Source organism: Aulonocara stuartgranti, assembly GCF_965226115.1.
Source record: "Aulonocara stuartgranti genome assembly, chromosome: 22".
In the NCBI taxonomy this organism is placed as follows: Eukaryota; Metazoa; Chordata; class Actinopteri; order Cichliformes; family Cichlidae; genus Aulonocara; species Aulonocara stuartgranti.
Window position 1 is genome coordinate 23,635,215 of NC_138957.1, and position 21,951 is coordinate 23,657,165.

Genomic DNA, 21,951 nt, shown 5'->3' on the forward strand with positions numbered 1-21,951 from the left:
TCATTCTCAGGCCGGTGACCAACATCCCTCAAGGCGCCATGCTGACCGTCAACACAAGCTCCGGCGTGAGCATCAAATCGGAGCCCATCTCGCCCGGCCGGGATCGCAGCACCCCTTGCCCTCCTCCGTCTACCACGCCATCCTCGACCTCGGGAGGTACCATCCTGACTGCTCCGCCTCAATACCCCGGCTCCCTGCTATGCCTGGAGCCCCCGACCGGCCGCTCGCCCGCAGACAGCGTAAGCAGCAACGCCAGCTCCTTCGAAGGCAGCGACCGCGACGACGCTGGAGCAGCCGGAGGTGGCACTGCAGGTGCGGGAGGAGGAGGCGGTGGGACCGGAGGTGGAGGTGGCAGCTCGGCAGGTCCCACCAGCCGGTCCGTGCCGCCCGAGTTCAGCCCGTCGGCCGAGCTCCTCAGGGCGTCGAACGAACAAGACCAGGAGGGAGGAAACATCAAGCGCATGAGATTGGATGCCTGGGTCACATAAAGGCACCAACACCTTCTCTCTGCACCCACAGTGAAGTTTTGGTGACTCCCACAACACGCACCCACACTCATTCTTAGTCCCACCACCACTGCCCCGACCCCACTGTCATGTGACACTATCATCACACACAGTTATATTACTCAGCTGCGTCACTCAGACTTCAGAGGCTTTGCCAAAAACCCCATTAAAAACAAGCATAAAAATCCTGATGGACGGCTCCGAGCTCAGCTGGATATTTTAGCCCCTCGGATGGAGGGACAGTAGATTTTTAAAGCCTTCTTGCTTGAATGGACTCCCACATATTGATATTTTTCTTTTTCTTCTTTGGTAGAAATACGTTGTTTAAAGTGAAACCACGAAACAAACATTTCTCTTTCACACGGTTTCCGTATCGCCTCCATGTATTTACATCGACCTCCTTTCATTTTAATACAATGTGACTCGTGGCCTGTCGACATTACGGGACTAATGCCGCACGACTCGCCACTTCCTGCTCTCCAGAATCCAGCGTTTATTTAGGCTGCGTGCTGTCGATTCTCCTGTAAGGCACTTCCAAACTGCACTAAAGGAAATAACTTTATCTGGACAAAGACTGAGCAATTTTTGGCACTGACCAAAACAGACTCAAGCAAAGGTCTTTCTAGGTAACAATATTTCTGTGTCAAAGGATTTTTTATTTATTTTTATTTTTTTTGCCTCTGCTGCCACGACCTCATGCAACCAGGCAGGCCCCGAGCCCCTCAGGTGGCACTCTGCAGCTGTGTGAGTCGAGCACCTCGCCAGAGTGCCAATATCAACTTCTCTTTGAGATTTAAATAAAAGAAGAGAAACAAACAAAATGCCAAATGCCCCTGTTCTCTATAGGGACATGCTATCGCTCGCACTGTCGTGAAACATTGAATTGTATTGGCGGTCACTTTGTTCACAGACTGGGGTGCTCCTCCCGTCCTCTCACCTCATCTCCTCTGGAACTCGGATGGAAATCCAGCCGGTTACTCAGCTTATTAGCAGGAGTAGATGCCATCCAAGTGAAATTCAATAGTAAGAGTTTTTTGAGCCTCTGTTGGCTCTTTTTTTTTTTTTTAATTTGATTTGATTTTTTGGAGTAGGGAAGTATTTGGTTCTCTAAGTCCAAGTGTTCTCTATCTGTTGGTATTTTAAAACTCTGTTAGTCGTCCAGAAGTAGGAATTCCGACTTTGTATAAAAATCACTCCTTATACAAAAAAAGCTTTGATGTCCTCTTTAGCTCTCTATAGCTCTCCTTAGCTCTTTGCCGTGTTTCGAAAAAGTGAAAGGAAAAAGACATTTTTCTATATTTCTACCGCTTCAGTTGGCGACAAAGTAAAAGTAGCTTTTCGGCTTCAACGACGTGTATGTACATATGAATATATTTGCATAGACTTTGCTAGGTATCCCTAAAAACAAGCAATGTGTTGATTCTCAGTGGATCTGTTTGCATATATGAGTGTGCATTTGATATGTTTTGAGATACAGGTGCAGGGGTTACGCCGCGCTGGGTGGTGCCGGCGGATCGGACGTGTTTCAACTAAACCTATTTTATTCTAGTGTCGATGGTGTGTGCACTTTCCGTCTCTCACTCACAGAGGCCTGCTTGGTTGTGGTGTCATCATATTCGCTTGCCACAGTTCTTCTTCTTTCTTTCTTTTGAAGAAAAGAACCCACGATCAAAGAAAGAATCCTACACCGTGACATAAACTTATTATCAGGACACTGCCATTCACTTCTAGCGTAGAGAGGTAAAATACACTTTGACGGACTCGTGTAAAATCTTTTCCACGTCACTGTAAGCTGACAATTTCTTTTTTTTCCCATCGGGAAAACCAAGTTTGACGTTTAAGTGTAGCTTTTCTTGAACAAATCTGTTTTTCGTTGAACCATTTCAAGTGTGTGTATTGGTGTGTGAACCCAGGCTGTTTATTGCTCTCGATTACTTTACCTTTTTTTTCCCCCTGGAGACGATGCTCAAAGTGCAGACCGGCTGTTATTTAAACAATCCTACACCTTTCCGTCAGTGTAGGTGAGCAGCGTTTGACGCCGACTCTGGGTTCATGCTGCGAGTCGGAAAAAGACATTGGGGCCGCGTGGGATTTTCTCCAAAAGACTGACGCGTCTAGCGGCGGCGTTGCTGAGGTATTTCATCGTCATCATCATCATCATCATCTTTCCTAGTATGTGTGGAGGGTAGTTTTTCACTCCACTGATTTCAGGTTAGCGCTGCTTTCCCCTCTCAGTCAGCCACGGTTAGCAATTTAACAGCCAACACTTTCAAAGAGCGCTTATTGGAGAAGTTTTTTTTAAAGGAATACTTATACAGTGAGTGAGAACGAGGAGATCTGTGCTTTTACTTATGTGGTCAGTATGTACACAAAACACCAGCCAACACGCCTGATGCTTACCTCTAATGCTGCATTTATGAAAGCGAATTATTTACATTATTTACAGCTTCAGATTCAAACGTTAAAATACAAATTTCCCAAAAATCACTAAAGAAAGTGAATAATGTGTGATTCCCTCCAGAGTTTGTCAGAGTCGGGAAGTGATGCAAGCATGAAAGCTGTCAGTAATCTTTAGTGTCTCTTAACCTTATAATGCCCTTAATACAGGAGTTTCTGAGACCTCTATCTCATTAACATGATCAATACTTGCCATAATTTTAAAAACTTATGGATAAAACTCTTTTTTTTTTGTCTAAAATTGACATTGTTGTTAACAAAAAATTGCCAAAAACACCCAGTGTATCAAACGCGATACAAAGAAATATATAGCAAGTATATAATCAAAATATATCATACACAACATGATATAGCAAAAACATTTTTTGTTGATTTTGCTTTAAGGGTTAATGAACATCTCAGTTTGAAAAAAATCAGAATTTTCTGGCTGTTTTTTGATGGGTTGGGTCTTACAGGATTAAAAAAGGGTGCCCATTTTTCTCCTTATACACAATATGAGTCTAGATTCGATTGTTTGAGGACCTGTGTGCAAATTAGATATGTCACCAATCAAAGCATTTTACGTGTATTATTTAAGCATCGGCCTAAAGTGCAGTAAATCCAAGTGAGAATCTTGAACCGTTTGCAGGCCTGTGTCACCGTTTGGATAATTTTTACACACTTAAAATCAATTCAATTAAATTTGTTGTTTTTATCCCCCGCTTGTATAAAATGTACATAAATAAATTTGGATGTCTCCACCTGACATGTCTTGGTGTTAACGACCATAAAGTCAGCTCGAGCTCAGTTATGCGTCGTCTGCATCCATTTTCACAATACTATAAAAGTATCGAGCTCAGGCATTTACATTACACAACTACAAGCCGCGGCACATCTCAGAGTTGAGATGCAAGATCTCAAAATTAATGCAGCACTTTTTTTTTTTTTTTTAAGTTAAAATGACAGAGTGAGCTTTAGAGGTGCTGGCAGGCAGAGCGTGACCGCTGGACCGTCGCATCGAGCCTCTTCTCCGGCCTACATCCCATCAAGAAATTTCAAGATGTCAAACTATTCCTTTTGAACACTCGGGATGCGTGTCCGCCTTCCTGCAGACAGAGCTAACGATCTCCTCTCGTACCATCCGCTCATTTCCACTTTTAGAAAAACTCACCTTCAGTGGCATCTCTTCGTTTCTGTGGGCGCTGATGTTTGACTGAAATGTGACACCACACCGATTGGCTTTGTTCATGTACAAAAGGAAAAAAAAAGGTTCTCTGTCCAATCTAGCAGTGTAGTCACAAGACAATCTATATGAGAAATGAAAACCTGCACCCCTGTTACTTGTTGTGTACAATGTTTTTTAGAATCTCACTATTTTTGGATTAATTTGTGCTGGTGACAGTTCCATTGTCTATTATTATTATTATTATTATTATTATAATGATATTATTATGGAGCTTTTATTTTATTGCTATTTTTTGTGTAGGATAGCCAACTGTTTTTAATTTCCTCTTTCTTATTTTTCTCTTCCGTATCATAAACATATAGTACTGGTTTCCTTTTTTGAGGCAACTTTGCTGACAATTGCACGATCAGTTATTGTGGTATTAGCAAATGCAATGAAGGAAATACCAGTTAAATGCTGCAGTTTTAATTAAGATACAGAATATATTTATAAAAACGGGAAACAACTGAAATTAGTAAAATCCTGAAATTTGAAACATGTAAATGCATGGGATACAGGTAACAATGACATATGTTACGTACAGTAATGATAAGGACATGCATCAGAGATGAGTTTTAAAACAACTCAGAATAATGTAGCATATGAAATACTAAAGATGAAATTTATAGCTAATATATTGTGTTGAGCTGGTCTGCTTTGGGTTTTGTTGTAAAGAAAATATTTCTTTTTTTGTTGTTTTTTTTGAGAATGATATACAGTTTGTGTATATTTTCATATACAAAGTATGCACTGATATGTTATTGAAATTCTATACCGCTTTTACAAAAAAGTGTTTGTTGTACCAAAGTATCCAAGTCCCTTGAAACCTTATCCTTTTTGCGTATGTTTTACCGTATTTTATATATTAAATAGACAAACTGAGTGAAATGAATTTGGATCTGTGATTCATTTTTTTTGTTGTTCCTGCGTCGAGGTGGGGGCAAAAGTGCTTTTATAATGACTCATCCGGAACATGTGGCGGCACAGCAAGAGGTGCGAAATACCCAGAAATCTTTTTGAATTCAGTCCATTAGTGCATTCACGTGTCTCTCTTTCCTTTTTTCCTTCACCTCTTCATCCTCTGCTTATTGTCACAGTTACAAACACGTGAGACGGAGGTTCGATTCGCACATTCGACAATAACCAGACGGCCAAATTTAGCTCATCTCTCACAACCTCTGAGGAGGTGAGCAGCAGCTGTGCATCAACAACATCTGAGATTTAAGAATGAATAATTGTAGTTTTTCTAAAAAGCCAATATTATCTTTTAAGGCGCTGTTATTGTATATGGACTTCACTCATTGTGATTTAAAGGGTTTGCATTGATGTTTCACAGGGGGGAAACTGGTAAAAGCAGAGAAATAAAAGCTGTTTTTAATGCAAACAAGTGTGGCATTAGATAAAAATTGAATTACTGTTGCAGGACTTTAGATCCAGACTATAATTTACACTCGACTTCTTGGTCATCAGTTTAAACAAAACGTAGCCACACCTGCGAACAAACAAACAAACAAACATGTTTTTCACTGCAGGCTGTTGCTGCTGGATCAATCCTCAAAGTAACCGCCTGACCAGACTACAGCCTTAGTAACATTTGTCAGTTCTAATAATTTACAAAAGAAAATAAATAAAATGCAGAGAGAGAAAACAAGTCGGCAAATGAAGGTGGCTCTAAACTCCCTTCAAGGGTAGTTCCCGATCGGATTGTGAGTTTACTGGGATTCCTGGACAGATCACAACAAGCCCAACATGGAAAAGTTTGATATGGAATAATGGGTGTGTACACGCACACGCATGACATGACAAAGGCTGGGGAAACTAAAGCAAACATACCAACCAAGACACATGTCTAAAGAGGCAAAGGTGTGTGTGTGTGTGTGTGTGTGTGGGAGAACATTCAAGCAGCTCATGTCCACCCTTCAATGCTGACAAGCCTTGTATTGTGCAATTTTATTGCAACTCACAAATTTTAGCTCGAAAATGAATCAATAAATGACTGCTTAAATAAAGTTACACAGATGTAAAGCAGCTTTGTGTTGGCACCACAGTTCTGGGATGTTTGAGGGACTCTGTTAGACAAGGACTGAATCTATTGATTTGAACACATCGTTACACTGATAATGATTGATATTGGATGGGCAAGTGGAGGGTTCACGATCCCTCTGATAGCAGACGCAGTAATGGACTTCAACCCTGTGGCACTGACTCAGAGTTCATTCACGTCCGCCGTTTGCTGGTTTTGATACGGCGTTACTCACGGCGCTCCTCGAGCTTCGTCGGGTCACCGCGATCGTGGCTCTGCAGTCTGCTTTTCAGGACTGGGGGCATTTTTCAGCTTTACATTCTGATGTTGCCAAAACTCAGAACATTGACTCACCCTTTCCCGGACAGAATTGATGAAATGAGGCATTTTAATCTGAATCATCAGCTGCACTGTTATCATGTTTCATAATGAAGATTCATTGAACTCATTCAGGGGCCCAAATATTGACATTTTCTTTACATATTTACCACTCACAGCAGGAGGGGGGGTAAACACAAAACATCCTTTGGACACAAAAAAAAAAAAAGGACAATCCAAAAATAGCATTTCACTTTGTGCTGCTATCAACAAAGAAAAGCCTTTGATCAAAACAACAAAGGTGCATTTAACAGGCACAGTTATAAATATTAAGTTTAAGAAGCCACACAGCTGGCAGCAGCAGTGTGAAAATAAACAAATAAGTGAAAGACAATGATTTGAAAATCTTTTAATTCTCTTATGTCGAGAGTTCAGATATTTTGTTTTAGTTTGTGTATTTTAAAGTTTAAATCACTAAATATGACCTAAAGTGAAAAAATAACAAGTAGATATACAAACATACAAAAAAAGTACTACATCAGCACAAAACATGAGACCACAGAGTTGTAGCTCACTAAGAACGGATCGTCTCATGAGGGCGTCCAAAATGTTAAATCTATATAAACCGGATCGTCTACGTCAGTCTGCTCAAAGCGAAGTTCAAAAACAAGAAAAAAAAAGAACTGTACAGAGTCATATGTTTTATGATTGGACGGTTGATTAAATGTTTCTGATTTTGATGCTCCGGTTTTTAAAGTCACTTTCTTCACCCACAACATAACGAGCTCGTACGTTTGAATTCTTTGTAAACAGAAAAAGGTCCGAGGAAACATTTCGCACTAAGTCGTGATCCTTTAGCTTTTCATGAAGTCACTGATTAACAGCCCCGTATGATGAACTGCATCAGGGCTAAATTATACAAAAATATATATATTTTTACACAACACTGCTGATCAATGATCATAAAGCATATTTAATTCATCAGCAGATGACTTCTTTATTAAAACTTGGACCCACCAGGACAGAACGAGCTGTCTGTGAGCAAAAACTGTATCGTTATACTCCAAGTATTATATTACAGGTTTCATTGTCTCTTTCTGCTCCACGCCCTTTTAACCCCACCAGCGCTGCCTGGGTGGAGGAGCAGAGGTGGGCAGCGCCACGTCAAAGACGCCGTCTTGTCCCATCGACGAGCACACGAAGTAGAGGTTGGTGCCCAGCATGACTAGTATGGGGAAGAAGGAGAAGCCGAAGCCGAAGCCTCTGGCGCTGCTGCCCAGGGAGAGGCAGAGCCAGTAGATCAGCCTGCAACGAGAGGGGGATGAGACTCATTTCTGTTTGAAGCACAGTCACCAGCAGCTGGACACAATACTGAGAGAAGATCTGATCACTGCCCGCATCAGCCCACACACCCACTCTCTCCTTTCAGCAGGAACATTAGACAGCGCAGCTCCTTTATCCTTTTCATCTGTTTTTGTATCGAGTGCTTGATGACTCAAAGCTGCACTAATGGCCTAATAGAGGCTTCTTTTTTTTTTCTTTTTTTTTTTAAAGTGTCCTAATTTTCTGTCATCGTGTTTTCGAGACTGTCAGATCTTTTTCAGGGCACAATGTGATGGAGTACTGGAGATTTGAGGCCTTATTTTTCAGTATGTAGCTCAAAGTGCTGTGGTATAGGAAGAATTAATTATCGTCTCAGAGCTCTCAGCCCGAGTTGGAAATTAAATGTATTCATTATTACAGCAGTTTTTAAAATCGGCTGGCAGCAGACTGCTTATGAAAAGCAGAATGTAGCCTCGAAGCTTGTCCACGTGTGTAGGTGACATCATCAGCTCAACGAAGACTCGCTGCAGAAGTCTAAATCAGCTGTTACCTATTAAATCTGGTTTATAAAATGCTAAAATCTATTCCACACCGTCCATTTATGAATGCTCAGATGTAACAGGTTAACAGAACATTGGCTACAAATGGGAACCAGAGAGCTTCTGATGCCAAATGCAGTGGCTTGCAAAAGTATAACTTACCAAGACAAGGCCGTCCACCTAAACTCACAGGCCGAACAAGGAGAGCACTGATCAGAAATGCAGCCAAGAGGCCCATGGTGACTCTGGACGAGCTGCAGAGATCTACAGCTCAGGTGGGGGAATCTGTCCATAGGACAACTATTAGTTGTGCATTGCACAAAGTTGGCCTTTATGGAAGAGTGGCAAGAAGAAAGCCATTGTTAAAAGAAAACCATAAGAAGTCCCGTTTGCAGTTTGCCACAAGCCATGTGGGGGACACAGCAAACATGTGGAAGAAGGTGCTCTGGTCAGATGAGACCAAAATGGAACTTTTAGGCCAAAATGCAAAACCCTACGTGTGGCGGAAAACTATCACTGCACATCACTCTGAACACACCATCCCCACTGTCAAATATGGTGGTGGCAGCATCATGCTCTGGGGGTGCTTCTCTTCAGCAGGGACAGTGAAGCTGGTCAGAGTTGATGGGAAGATGGATGGAGCCAAATACAGGGCAAGCTTGGAAGAAAACCTCTTGGAGTCTGCAAAAGACTTGAGACTGGGGCGGAGGTTCACCTTCCAGCAGGACAACGACCCTAAACATAAAGCCAGGCAACAATGGAATGGTTTAACACAAAACATATCCATGTGTTAGAATGGCCCAGTCAAAGTCCAGATCTAAATCCAACCAAGAATCTGTGGCAAGATCTGAAAACTGCTGTTCACAAACGCTGTCCATCTAATCTGACTGAGCTGGAGCTGTTTTGCAAAGAAGAATGGGCAAAGATTTCAGTCTCTAGATGTGCAGAGCTGGTAGAGACAGACCCTAAAAGACTGGCAGCTGTAATTGCAGCAAAAGGTGGTTCTACAAAGTATTGACTCAGGGAGCTGAATAATTACGCACACCCCACTTTTCAGTTATTTGTAAAAGATGTTTGGAATCATGTGTGATTTTCGTTCCACTTCTTACATGTACATCACTTTGTATCGGTCTTTAAAGTGGAATTCAAATAAAATTGATTCATGTTTGTGGCTGTAATGTGAGAAAATGTGGAAAAGTTCAAGGGAGCCGAATACTTTTGCAAGCCACTGTATGTTGCTCCTAATTGGTTATACCAGGGGTGGGGAACTCCAGGCCTCATACAGGTTTTAGTTATCACCCTGGGTCAATACAACTGAATCGAATGATAAGTTCATTACCAGGCCTCTGGAGAACTTCAAGACATGTTGAGGAAATAATTTAGCCATTTAAATCACAGTTGGAACTGTGTTGGCTCAAGGACACATCTAAAACCTACAGGTCACCGGTCCTTGAGGCCAGGAGTTGCCCACCCCTGGTTTATGCAGATTACCCAAAATATAATGACGTGCACAAAAGGTAAAAAAAACTAAAAAAAAAATAATCTTTGAGTGCAATTTCAGACTGCAATTTTTGAGAAATAAACCATGAGCTACCCTTGACTTATCACTAGTTTTCAGAGTCCCACAGCACACTCTTTGAACCAGGGATCGATACGACTGGCTCACTGTTTTTTGTAAGCAGGCGGCACTGTGATGTCCCCACTGCAGATGTTTTTCTTTTGCATGCAAGCTTTAAACTGTGGATAAAGTAACTGCAGCAGTACGGGTGATCAGACAGGTTTAGGGCAAATCCCCAGTTGAACCAGATGATGAAAGGCAGGAAAGCAGTTAGAGGCATGACGAGTCCAACAGAGAAACAGCAGGAAGTAACAGGTTATATAACAAGTTATTCACCCTCTCTGTGGTTTAGATAATATATCTTGTTTTAATCGTGCTCGAGCATGCAAATAGTTTCACTGTATTCAATTTAGTAAAACTGATCGAGGGGTCATGTTTGTTTGTTCAGCCACTGACTGAACAAAGAGTGAAACTTTATTTAAAAGGCTGTTAAAAAGGCTTTTTGGTCTGATGATTCTTTAAAGTTTGAAAAGAAACTTTGTTCTTCAGCTTCTCCTCATTTATTCATTTAACTGGGGCACAAAAACAGTTTGTTTTTTTACAAGTGAAGATGATTATCTGTTCTTGCACAGTACAATTTGAAAGTAATGGTTTCACAGTCTTTACCTCATACTTGTGGAGCTAATGTGCAACCAAATAAAAACCAATTAAAGCATCAAGCAGCATTTTAAAGGGATTAGAGTTCACTGTTGTAGACCTAAAGATCAGAGGAGTAATCACATTAAAAGCTTTTTAAAAAACACTCACTACAGCCGCACTTTCTGTCTCACAGAAATTTGACCTAGTCAGTCTAGTGAAGTCGTAGTAATGACGGAGTCTGAGCACGCTGACTTTGCAGCTTTAGTTGGACTTTTGTCTGCTCAGCACCTTTCCCAGGTTTCACAGAGACGACTGTGACAGTCGAACAGGTTTAAAACTTTATCACAGACAAAACTTTCATGGATTCAGATCATTGTATAGGGACAATCATAGCTAATGGAGGATAAATCGTACTGACGTACAACAGCTCCTGGATTTTAGTAAAGTAACTGCAACAGTGTTGTCATCAACCCTCCCCCTTAGCATGAACTGTAATAGGTTTGGTCATTATGACGTGCGGACATCTGGACAAACTTTTAGTTGAGTTTTTTGTTTGTTTTTTTTTTTAAACAATCCTTCAAAAACTGCTGATGATTCCCTTACTTGGCACAAATTATCAAAAGTTAATGCAATGCATGGTTAAACTCCAATCATACGAGCCTATTATGATCGACACACTGGTTTTGTCAAGCACAATGATGTGACCACCTATACTGGTACTGAGGACATGCAAAACTTGCACCAATTTCCTTAATTTACTTTTGTGACTCAGACAAAACCTGCCCATCAACACATGTAAAAGACCAGAACTTTAAGGTTATGTATATAACCCCGGTTCTCTGAGTACCATGAGTGAGCCTTTCACCAGACAGCCTCCTTGCTATAGAAGCAGAGAAGAGGTGTGACACCATGTCAGCTTATTATACCAGAGGTCCTAGTCCCTCCTGATATTAATGTTGCTGAGGACATTCGAGCTTCTGATGAGGTCACACAAGAGTGACCATGTTGCACGCAAACAGTGACATCACCACAAACGTATAATTTATCTCCACTGTACCTCTGCAGCAGCACTGGTACAGCGATGCAAGTATAGACCAGAAACAGAAATACATGACATTTTCTTTGGAAAGTCTAATCTTTTCAAGCTCTTAAAACATCTCCCTCTGTATTTGTTTGGGATTCTTTGAGCTTCTGCACGGTCTGTTAGGAAGTTGGAAAATCATTCCATCCATAAAATTCCATCTATATCAGCATTTTCTTTACCATTTATCTAATTCGGGCTAAGGGAAGATGACCCTATACCAGCTGACAGTGAGCAAGAAGCAGGGTACATCCTAGACAGATGCAAGTAAAAACTCTCACATTCACACCGCTGGCCAGCATCACAATCACACTTTAACACAAAATTAATATCTCTGGCGCTTGAGTACCCAGAGAGCACCAATGCAGGCTTGACACAGAACCCTCCTTTACTTAATCATTGCTGTGCTCCATGTTTAGATAGTCTGAAAAGTCTTATGAGAGATGAGTCTTATGAGAGTGTCATTCAGTAGGTATAAACTAATCATAATATTTTCATCACTGAACTACCAGTTGCTGACAACACGCACACAAACACGTACCTGCCAAAAACAAATACGATGGTAAGCAGCGGCACCAGTTTGATGAGGTCCTGGCTGATGTAGGTTGCCATGACAGCAAGCTGCAGGAAGTAGAAGAGGAAGAGGCCGAGCGATTCATTGACGTAGTGCCAGTGCACGGCCACTTGTATGTTCAACAGGTTACTCTGAACGAGGGGCTTGACCGCGCTGTAACGCAGCCGGGCGAGGCCCTGCACCACCACGCCTGCAGAGAAAGATCATAGTCACCTCATTTTCTTATTTGCATGACAGATTTGCTTTGGTGCATTACAATTTTAAACACAGGAAAACACTAAAGTCTCACCGAGCAGGATGGGCACGCTGGCAAAAAAGGCGCAGCGCAGTGTGTACACCACCCTGAGGGGGGCGCTTTCAAGCTTTGGCGAATCAAAAGGTATTAGGGCGTAACCACCCCACACCAGGAAAGGGAAAAGTATTGCTGCAGCTACCATCGCCAAAACCACCCTCAGTTTCTCCTTGCAGATATGCTCACACAGGTCTGAGGAGGAAGAACACAGTTACGGTTTATGATTAGCCAAAGTAACTCTGCAGGAAGGAGACTGTGCCAAAAAAGATGACACAACATATCCTGAAGCCACAGCATGATTCACCTAAAGACATAATTACGTGTCATTAATTCCAGTTAAGCACCAAAAAAAAGGGAGATCTAGGCCGGGTCACCAATGACTTTCTCACTGGGGGAAAATGCGCTCCAGAAAACACGCTAACCTACTTGGAACAGAACCAACATGTGATTAGATCATCAAATTAAAGCGGACCTATTATCCTCAATTACTACTCCATATTTTTATTCTTTGACTTTAATAGAGTAACTTTGCATGAGTCACACTTCCTGATTTCTCTCATACTTAGTCTTGATGCAGCTCCTCAGTTCACCCACTGTGTGAAACAAGCTCCTCTTCTGATTGGCAGCCCCTCATGAAGGTGGAGCTTCTGTGCTATCAAGTAGAGCCTCGAGTCTCAGGTAACCATATAAAGACAGATCCAAGAGTACTAAAAAGAGTACTATATAGCACAATTCAAGATTTTATTGGTGTGAAATTAAAATACTGTTCTTTTTGTAAGGTGTGCTAGGTGCGTAAAAGCCACAAATAGGCTGTTTCAGCCAGTTAGTAGGTTGTTAAGGAATGCGATGACATCGTAATACCTGATATCAATGATATGTGCCTGTGTGCCAACTTTGGCTGCTCACCTCATGACTGTGATGGAGTTTTAAATACTTTGAAAACAAAAATGAAACAACTTTTCAGAATAAGAGCACTAAGCACTAAGATTTCAGCGGTGCAAGGAGTAGGTCCTTATTAATGCTAATAAAAAAAGTGGGCTGGGTGTAGCAGAGTCTGGGTTGGTCGGGATACTCACAGTACTTGTCGTCATTGGTTGTCCACTCCGGGTAAAACTCTACAACGGAGTCGTGCTCTATCTCCGGCTCCACCTCCTTCTCTCCGAGTGGCCTGCTCACCTCGGGAACCTCTTTCGTGGAGTGATTCAAAATCGTGACTTGTGGCGTGAAACCTGGAGATGATTTTTCCGAGACCCATGTTAATCCCCCTTCGTCTTCCTCTTCCTCATCCTCATCATCTGCGAGGGAGCCGTCCTCTTTATCACCCTGCTTCACCTTAATCTCATCGTCCCTCCACCTCTCCCCCTCGGGCATGCTCTCCCTCCATTTGGTCTTGCTCTTCACATCGCTCTCTTCCTGGCTCTGCTCCTCTGACAGGTCCTGGCTCCCTCTGCTGATTCCCGTGTCCCTCTCGTCAAGCTCTGATCCTCCTTTTTCTGACGAGATTCCCTCATCCTGCTCTGTAAGGGCTCTGCTGTTTCTGCCTGCCGACCACGGTAAAGTGCTTGGCTCCAGAAAAGCAGAGCTGGTCGCATCATCATCTTCTTCTTCTTCCTCCTCCTCCTCCTCCTCCTCATCATCTGTAAGCTTTCTTTTGTCCTCCAAGCCGTTGTGTTCTTGTGGCTTTTTACTTACTGGCGTTTGTGGCTCTGCAGTTGAAGCAGCAGGTGAAAATGCCAGCTCCTCACTTGTGTTGTTGATTAGGTCAGCCATTCTTGGTGTTTCTTTACTTCCAGTCAATACCAGCTGCACTGCTGAGAATCTGTTGTTACCAGCTCCTAAAAGTCCTCTTTGTTCGCATTTCTCTGTGAGAGAGGGAACAAAACATTATAACGATGCTTGAAGCAGCAGCCTGCTTCAACTTGAGCTTCATAAAAACATCAAAGTTCACCGTTTATCATGGGCGTGTTACCAGATATGGCTCACTCTGTCGTCACACATACCAGCACTGTGCATACAACATGTTACTGCAGCTCTGATTTATGTGACAGGATTAATACATGAATCACTACGTGTCTGAGTCGCAAATGCAATAAACGACTAATCCAGAGGGTGAACGGGAAAATTATTAGGAGATCACGATGTACACTCAAAGGCCACTTTGTTAGGTACGCTTGTTGAATTTATCTTTAATGCAAATATTTAATCAGCTAATCACATGGCAGCAACTTCACCAGCAACTACCGCACTGCTTTGAGCTGATAGGAAGGTAACAGTAACTCAAACAACCACTTGTTACAACCAAGACATGCAGAAGAGGATCTTTGAATACACAGCACAACACTTGAAGCAGATTGGCTACAGCAGCAGAAGGCCACACCAGGTTCCACTGCTGGGAATGTCTTGGTGTTCCCAAGGACAAGCAGGAGGAGGTGGCAGGGTAGAGGGAGGTGCTGCCCCCGCCACCCAGCCCCGGATCAATCATGCAGGAGATTGATCTGTTCTGCTGATGTCTACCTTCAGAAATGTTGACGATCACTTTTTGCTCAATTAACTGAGATACTGGGTGGGCGTATCGTGGCCTGGTTTGAAATGACTCTGATCACTTCTGCCTGAATGGTCCTTTCCCATGACTGCTTCCAAGTCTAGGTCCTATTCTCCTGCCTACGGTGTACCAGAAGGCTGTTTCCGTCCCTCTTCAGCACAGTTTGAGCACTATTAAGTACTTTTTTGGATCATTCTATGCAGATGACGTTCATTTGTATGCCTCCTTTAAGCCCCAAGATTTTTCTAAGTTGTATAGTTACTCTTGGATTTAGAAAATATTAAAAGTTTGATGTTTGACAATTTTCTTCTACTTAATGAAGCAAAAACAGAAGCCTTTTTTTGTGCTTTGAAAAGATTTGTGTCTAAGGTTATGGACATTTTTGATCCTCTGCCACGTTAGCTAAATCTTCTCTCAGGTGTAACTTCTGACTCGGCCTTTACTTTGAATGCTTACGTTAAATCTCTGGTTCACTCTTGGATTCTACTTGAGAAATATTACCAAGTTCAGTTTCATTGGGTCACACTCTGAAGGGAAAATCGTTATTCACACCTTTATTTCATCACATTTGGATTACTGCAATTCATTGTTCACTTGTCTTAAGAAAGCTTCCTTGAAACTTCTATAGGTCATCTTCTAAATCTCCTGAGTGCTCCCACTTCACAACATTGTTAATTCAATCGCCTTGACTCCCCATTATCTTTAGAGTCTACTTTAAGGATCTGGCTTTGACTTTTAGAGCTCTGCACAGACAAACTTCAGGTTACATCAGTGAACTTTTACATCCTTGCATTCCCAGCAAGGTCCTGGAGGTCAAGTGATCAGGGCCCGCATCACACAAGGCTGAGAGCTTTTATAACAGTGGCCCCCAGATCTGCAATTACATCCTTCTGAGCCTCTGATCAATGGATTTGATCCCTTTTAACAAGCAGCTAAAAATGCTTCTTTTTAAACTTGTATTTGATTCATTTTATTGTTGCTTGAGATTCTTCTGAAAATGTCCTATACAAATAACATTTTATTTTGAGTCTCAATTTCTACTGCAACATTCTGATTGTACGATCAGAATTTGGCAGAAATGTGAAAGCATGGCTCCATCCTGCCTTGTATCAGCATTTCAGGCTGCTTGTGATGTAACAATTTAGGGGACATTCTTGTGGTATATTTTGGACCCCTTAGTACCAACCTGAGTACTGTTGCTAACCATCTCTCTTTGAGACCAATGTACCCATCTGCTGATAGTTGCTTCTAGTAGGATAACGTGCCACGTCACAAAGCTGAAATCATCTCAAACTGGTTTCTTGAACATGATAATGAATTCACTGCACTGACAGTTACTAGATCTCAACCTAACAGAGCACCTCTGACATGTGGTGGAACAGCAGACCCATAATGGATGCGCAGCTCACAAATCTGCAGCAACTGTGTGATGCAATCATATCAACATGAAGCAACATCTCTGAAGAACGTTTCCACCACCTCTTTGAATCTATGACATTGAGAACTAAAGCAGTTCTGATGGCATTTCACCACTTTGAGGCCTCAACCAAGAATCAGCTGCATCGTCCATTAATCTGATTTGAGCTGTTCAGGATTGAAAATATCGTGCAAAGTCGTTAGAAAAAAAGATCTAATGTGTTATCAAATGTTTTGTTTTCTTAAACATTTAAGAAAATGAGATAGGAGTGCTCAAAGCTGTACACGCATTAAAATATGTGAGGCAGCCGCTGCGATTTCTCAGGAAATACTTCTGCTTCTGGACGACCGGTCCACATTATCGGTATTTCACTTTAAAAAACAAAAACAAAAAAAAACAACAGGTCACTGTTGATCAAGTTTATTGTCTAGAGTTTGCTGTGAAGGCTTAAGGTGTCACAGAGACGTTTCTGGGCCTTTAAATGCACTGTAGAGTAACTTTAGAAGCCCGTGAAAGAAAAAGTAGCTTCAGCCAGAACTTGTTTAGCAACTCTATATTTAGTACGACTCAGCCCGTTGATTCTTCGCCGCACCGGGTTTTAAAATATATCTTTTAAAAAAGTTAACGGTTGATTTACCTGTTTTTAAATCCGGTCACATCACTGAGACAATCCGTAACTTCGTTTAAAAGTCGCCAGTTTTGCCGTTTCCCGCAAGCGGAAACAAAGTTCCAGACAGGTGAGGCCAGGTGCTCTTCCACTGTTTAAACAGTGCAGAAGTATCACTCCGCCCGAGAAACGTCAACATCCCCGCCCTCTCTCAAAGCGTTATTGTATCGGGGTTCTGATCAAAGTTAGAGTATTTATCTTTATTATTAATCTTTACGGTCTCTACTAAAAAGTCACGTGTTCAGCTAATCAACCTTTATTCCAGAGCTGAAAAGCTGCAGTTCCTCTAGTGAACACTTGAGGAGCTGTCTTCAGAATAGTTCGATCTCTAAATGTTAACATGCCCAATTTTACAGCATAAAAAGCATGTTTACAGCCTCAAATTTACAACAAAAAATTTCCTTTTTCATAACAAACGCATTTCCCTTCACAGGCTAATTTATTCACCTGAATACAGAGGCGTGGCCTGTACAGAAACAGAAGGTCAGGCCTCTCCGTGCCATACATCATAGCAGGTCTCGCTACCATCCTAGAAACTTTCACCTTCATTGTTGTAACTATTCTTCTGTCACAAATCACCACTGACACTCGTCTCCACGCACTCCACCCTAGCACTCGGCCCTTCACCTCTCTTGCAAGCTGTCCATTGCATTGCATTAAACCCAGATATTTAAACTGATCCACCTTCACTACTTCTGCTCCTCGCAGCTTCAGCTTTCCATCTGTCGCTTTTTCATGCACACACACATATTCTATCTTGCTTCTACTAACTTCATACCTCCACCTCTCCCACCTTCCTCATGCAGTACCACAGTTCCTGTCTTGGCATCCTAATATAAGCTTTCTCCACAGTCCTCAAATACCAACACACTCAACGCTCTTTCTCAGCATTAAGTCATAGTGCTCCTCATTGATCATCACCACTTTTCTTAACTCTTTCTCATCTCTTCATGGCATGGGTTTTCATGCATCCTCTCACTCTCCAAGACTATTAAACAGACTAGTTAAAAATTCCACTGCCCTCTCTCCTAGACATCTCTACAGGTATGTCATCTCAACCGAGCGCTGTTCCACTCTCCTTCCTCTTCATAGCTGCCCTCTCCTTCTCCATAGTAATCCGCTGCACTTCCTTATTCACTAGCTCTCCTCTGCTTTCTACTCTCTCTCATCAGCACCTCACTGTTCCAGCAGCTTCAATTATGCATAATATATGCATAATTGAACTGAATAATTATGCATTATTATGCATAATAATTATGACTGCATAATACTCACTGAGTCAATTTTTCATGTGCTGCAGTCTGATGTTGCTTCCAGCTGACAGTATGGAGATATTTGCTCAGAAACAAAAAAGTACCCATCCTGCTACACACCCTTAACACAGCCATTCCCCCCCCCCCCCCCCCCTTTCTCATCCTCATCGTGTTCATGGTGCATATCTCAATAAAGTTGTAGTCCTGATAAATCAGCCTCTAGCTAATGTTTCAGAAATGTATCCAACTTCTTCAGTCTGAACGGTTTTTTGGTTGCTTTGGTCAAAGGTTTAGGACATCTGTGATGCTTTACACTATGGAAGATTGTCCCAAAAATCTTCTGTTTGGGTGTTTTTGTGAACTACAGCCTGGTTTCTATTCGTGAGTCTTGCAGTGAATTACCTCATCCCACAGCCATGAAGTCAGCAGGTTGTTTTGCATTTTCTAGTTTAAAATCACAGCTGTTTTTTCATAATAGCCCCACCTGTTCATTATTACTGTATCCAAATGCACGCTCATCCCTTTGCTCCTCATATTAACAGACTCCACTGCTATCTTAACAGCATTTCTGTGTGTGTGTGTGTGTGTGTGTGTAAACTAATGTTGCAATGGCACACAGATGGAAACGAAAAACAATTATTTTTAAACGCTGTACTTTCTGTTAAAAAGGCTGTATGTCACAAATAAATCTGTTCTCTAAGCTAAGATTTTATTCTTAAAATGGCAGTAAAAAAGGCATAAATAATGCTCACATATTTTTCACCTGTAGTTCTTTTTTTTTTTACCTTCAGATGGTCCATTTTTTGAGATATCGACTGTGGAAATATGCCTTTTCTTGAATTTAATGGATCTACACAACTATATATATGGATAGCTACCTGCTTAATCCAAAAATCCTTGTTGTACGATCAAAGAATTCCAAGGCACTTTTGTTTTTTTAAGTTTACCTTAAAAAAAAAACAAAAAAAAAACCTCAAGCACCTTTCAGCTTAAACAATGGCTCTTTTGGTTGTCCTTTCACCAACAGGAATCTCCCACCTCGGGTGAGAGTGGAAAATTCCACCAGTGATTCTCCTAAAGTAGGAATTTTTAAAACCTGGACCAGGTGTAGGAGTCTGTCTGGGTCTGTAATTTATAAACATAAAAGCTTCCCTTTGGTTAACACGCCTTTGTCGTGTCACCTGTTTGTCTGTGTGTACGGAGAGATGACAGACAAAGGATTACTCTTATGAAAGTCAAAGGTTTGGACTCATCCACTCATTCATACAATCATAAATAAATAACTAGTAGAAACTGGAGTATCATTGTGAGTGATGGTGTACTGAGGCAGACTCTTCTTGAACCACCATTAATCAGTTTTCTGAGGTTCTCCACTCCTGTGCAGTCATCTTCAACCAGACACCCCAAAACACAATGAGGTCATAATTCCAGTGCAATCACTTTATAAGCTAAAGTTTCTATGGGAAGATTTTCCGCTGGGAGAACAAAAAGGTGTTTGCAAAATAGCAGAACACACAATTAACTATTTACTATTATTTTTAAAAAGAAACAAACCTCTTTCTAGAGAGGCATTCCTGTTATTTGTGATCGATCCTGTCGTGTGTTGCTTTTGTAATTTTGATTTAAATGTGATAAATATTGTGGGCTTTCTGTTAACATTCACAATTGAACATAGAAAAGGTTTTTTTGGGGTTTTTTTTTAATTGATGCCAGCAGCACATCTCAAAAAAGTTTGGACAGGGCAACGAAAGGCTAAAAAAGTAAGACTAACATTAACTAAACTATACCCAGTTGTCAGTAACACCGGGTATACGCAGAGCATCTGAGAGACAGGGGCGGAGCGTGGGGGTGGCTTACTGGGCTTAAGCCCGGGTTGTTTTGTCAGAAGCCCGGGGTCTTTTGGAGTGTAATTTTTTCATAGTTAGATGCCTGGCTGACAACTGTATAAAACAAAAAGTACACATAATATTCGAAGCACATAGTGCACACTGTGGGAATTTACGACTGTGCGTGAATCCCCCCTGATATTGGTATGATCCGAGCTCAGGCACTAAGCGACTGAGCGAGGGGGCGGGGCAGCTGCTACCTGTCAGTGCGCTGTTGGAGAAACAGAGCCAGCCATACTAAGGAGAGCTTAAGTTTGACCAGGTACCAAAGAAAATCATTCGTACCGTACAAATAATGTAAATATGACGGTGCATCACGAAAGATTGATATCAAACTGATCACTTGACCAATATTACGTTACTTGCTCTTCAAGTGAATCAACAAATGGCGAAATGAAAAGCCGAACAAATGCTATTTTTTTTAGAGAGTCTTAGCTTACGTGTGTTTATTTCATATTTTCAGTTCTTACCCTCCCCGACTAAATCGGTTTCAGTTATGTACTGAAATATAAGAATGGATGTCAGAAGTAAACAGTTATCAAACACTCAGGTGAAGAAATGACACTCAGACACTTAGAGCAGTTTTAACGTGCACGGGTGAGAGCTCAAGAGAGACTCACACCCCCTGCAGCAGTTCTCTGCTTTGTGTTCCCATACAAGGTCGTTTCTTGGGTGGCGATTTCCTGTAGCTTGACAGATAATATGAAGGCAAACAGTTTCCGTTGTAGAGCAGAGAGCCAGCAATTAAAAAGTGCAGCTGGTTGAGTACAAGTTGAGTACAAACAGAAATATAAACACTCTTAGCTGATTATTATATAAAAGTAAAAGTAAAAATCCTCTGACAATGGACATTAGAGTGTTCTTTCAAAGAGAAAACTCAGGTAAATGTTATTTTATATATTATGCTTTGTATGTTGTTCAGTATATTTCTATGCAAAACAAGAGGGATTTCAGTACACAGCAGGATATTCACATTTGTAACCAGATATTTACACTTTAGGGAGAAAACATAAAACATTTTTACTGTACAACAACAATTTAGAGTAAACTGTTTGTTTTAGATAAATATTGAAATATATTTTGAATTAGTTAAATGTCAGAATAAAGAGAGACAGAGCTGTCTATTTTTTATCACTTTCATCAAATTTAGGAGTACATGTACACTAAGTTTGTTAATTAATAAGAAAACTCCAGACGATTCCATTCTGAGCTGCAGAAGCTTCTGATAGGTTAGTAGAGTCCATGTGAGTAAATTGGTGGCACAGCTATGGATGCATATAAGGCAAAACACAGAGCCTGTTTCTGTGACATGGGAACATCAAGAGATGTCAACCAAAACACCAGGAAAAGAACTGTGGAGCTCCATAAGTGTGGCTCAGTTTTGAATACAATTTGGTGCCATTTGCAATTAAGAAATACAGATAGTTTCTCTCTTTACTCTTAAAGTTAACAAATATGTTTTTTACATTTATCAATCTAAAAAAAATAAACATTTAGTCTGATTTGATGTTACAATTAAAAAAGTGTTTGTGTTTTGATCTGAAGAGTTTGTAAATATCTGGTTTCAACTGTCTATTTGATGATTGTCAGCACAAAGAGAGAGAGAGAGGAACAGAGAGGGAGATGGAGAATGAGGACAGAACAGAGGTGGAACAAGAGCAGGTGAGACACA

The 21,951-nt window shown here is 41.3% G+C and overlaps 2 protein-coding genes across 7 annotated transcripts in view; one reads left to right on the forward strand and one right to left on the reverse strand.

The window, feature by feature from the left end:
* LOC309698803 (myocyte-specific enhancer factor 2D homolog) overlaps nt 1–5,059 on the forward strand; it is a 33,573-nt gene extending 28,514 nt beyond the window's left edge. For all 6 annotated transcript variants that reach the window (XM_082521487.1, XM_082521490.1, XM_082521491.1 and 3 more), the window contains one exon: nt 11–5,059. In XM_082521487.1, the coding sequence (XP_082377613.1) occupies nt 11–488 (478 nt within the window). In that variant the 3' untranslated portion in view covers nt 489–5,059. The remainder of the gene's footprint in view (nt 1–10) is intronic.
* A 1,843-nt stretch (nt 5,060–6,902) lies between these two features.
* tmem79a (transmembrane protein 79a) lies at nt 6,903–17,374 on the reverse strand. The gene is made up of 5 exons (XM_082521988.1): nt 17,111–17,374; nt 13,591–14,376; nt 12,512–12,706; nt 12,190–12,412; nt 6,903–7,813 (listed from the first exon to the last, which is right to left on the reverse strand). The coding sequence occupies exons 2-5, from the start codon at nt 14,282–14,284 to the stop codon at nt 7,621–7,623; spliced, it is 1,305 nt and encodes a 434-aa protein (XP_082378114.1). The 5' UTR covers nt 14,285–14,376; nt 17,111–17,374; the 3' UTR covers nt 6,903–7,620.
* Between the last annotated feature and the right edge of the window lie 4,577 nt (nt 17,375–21,951).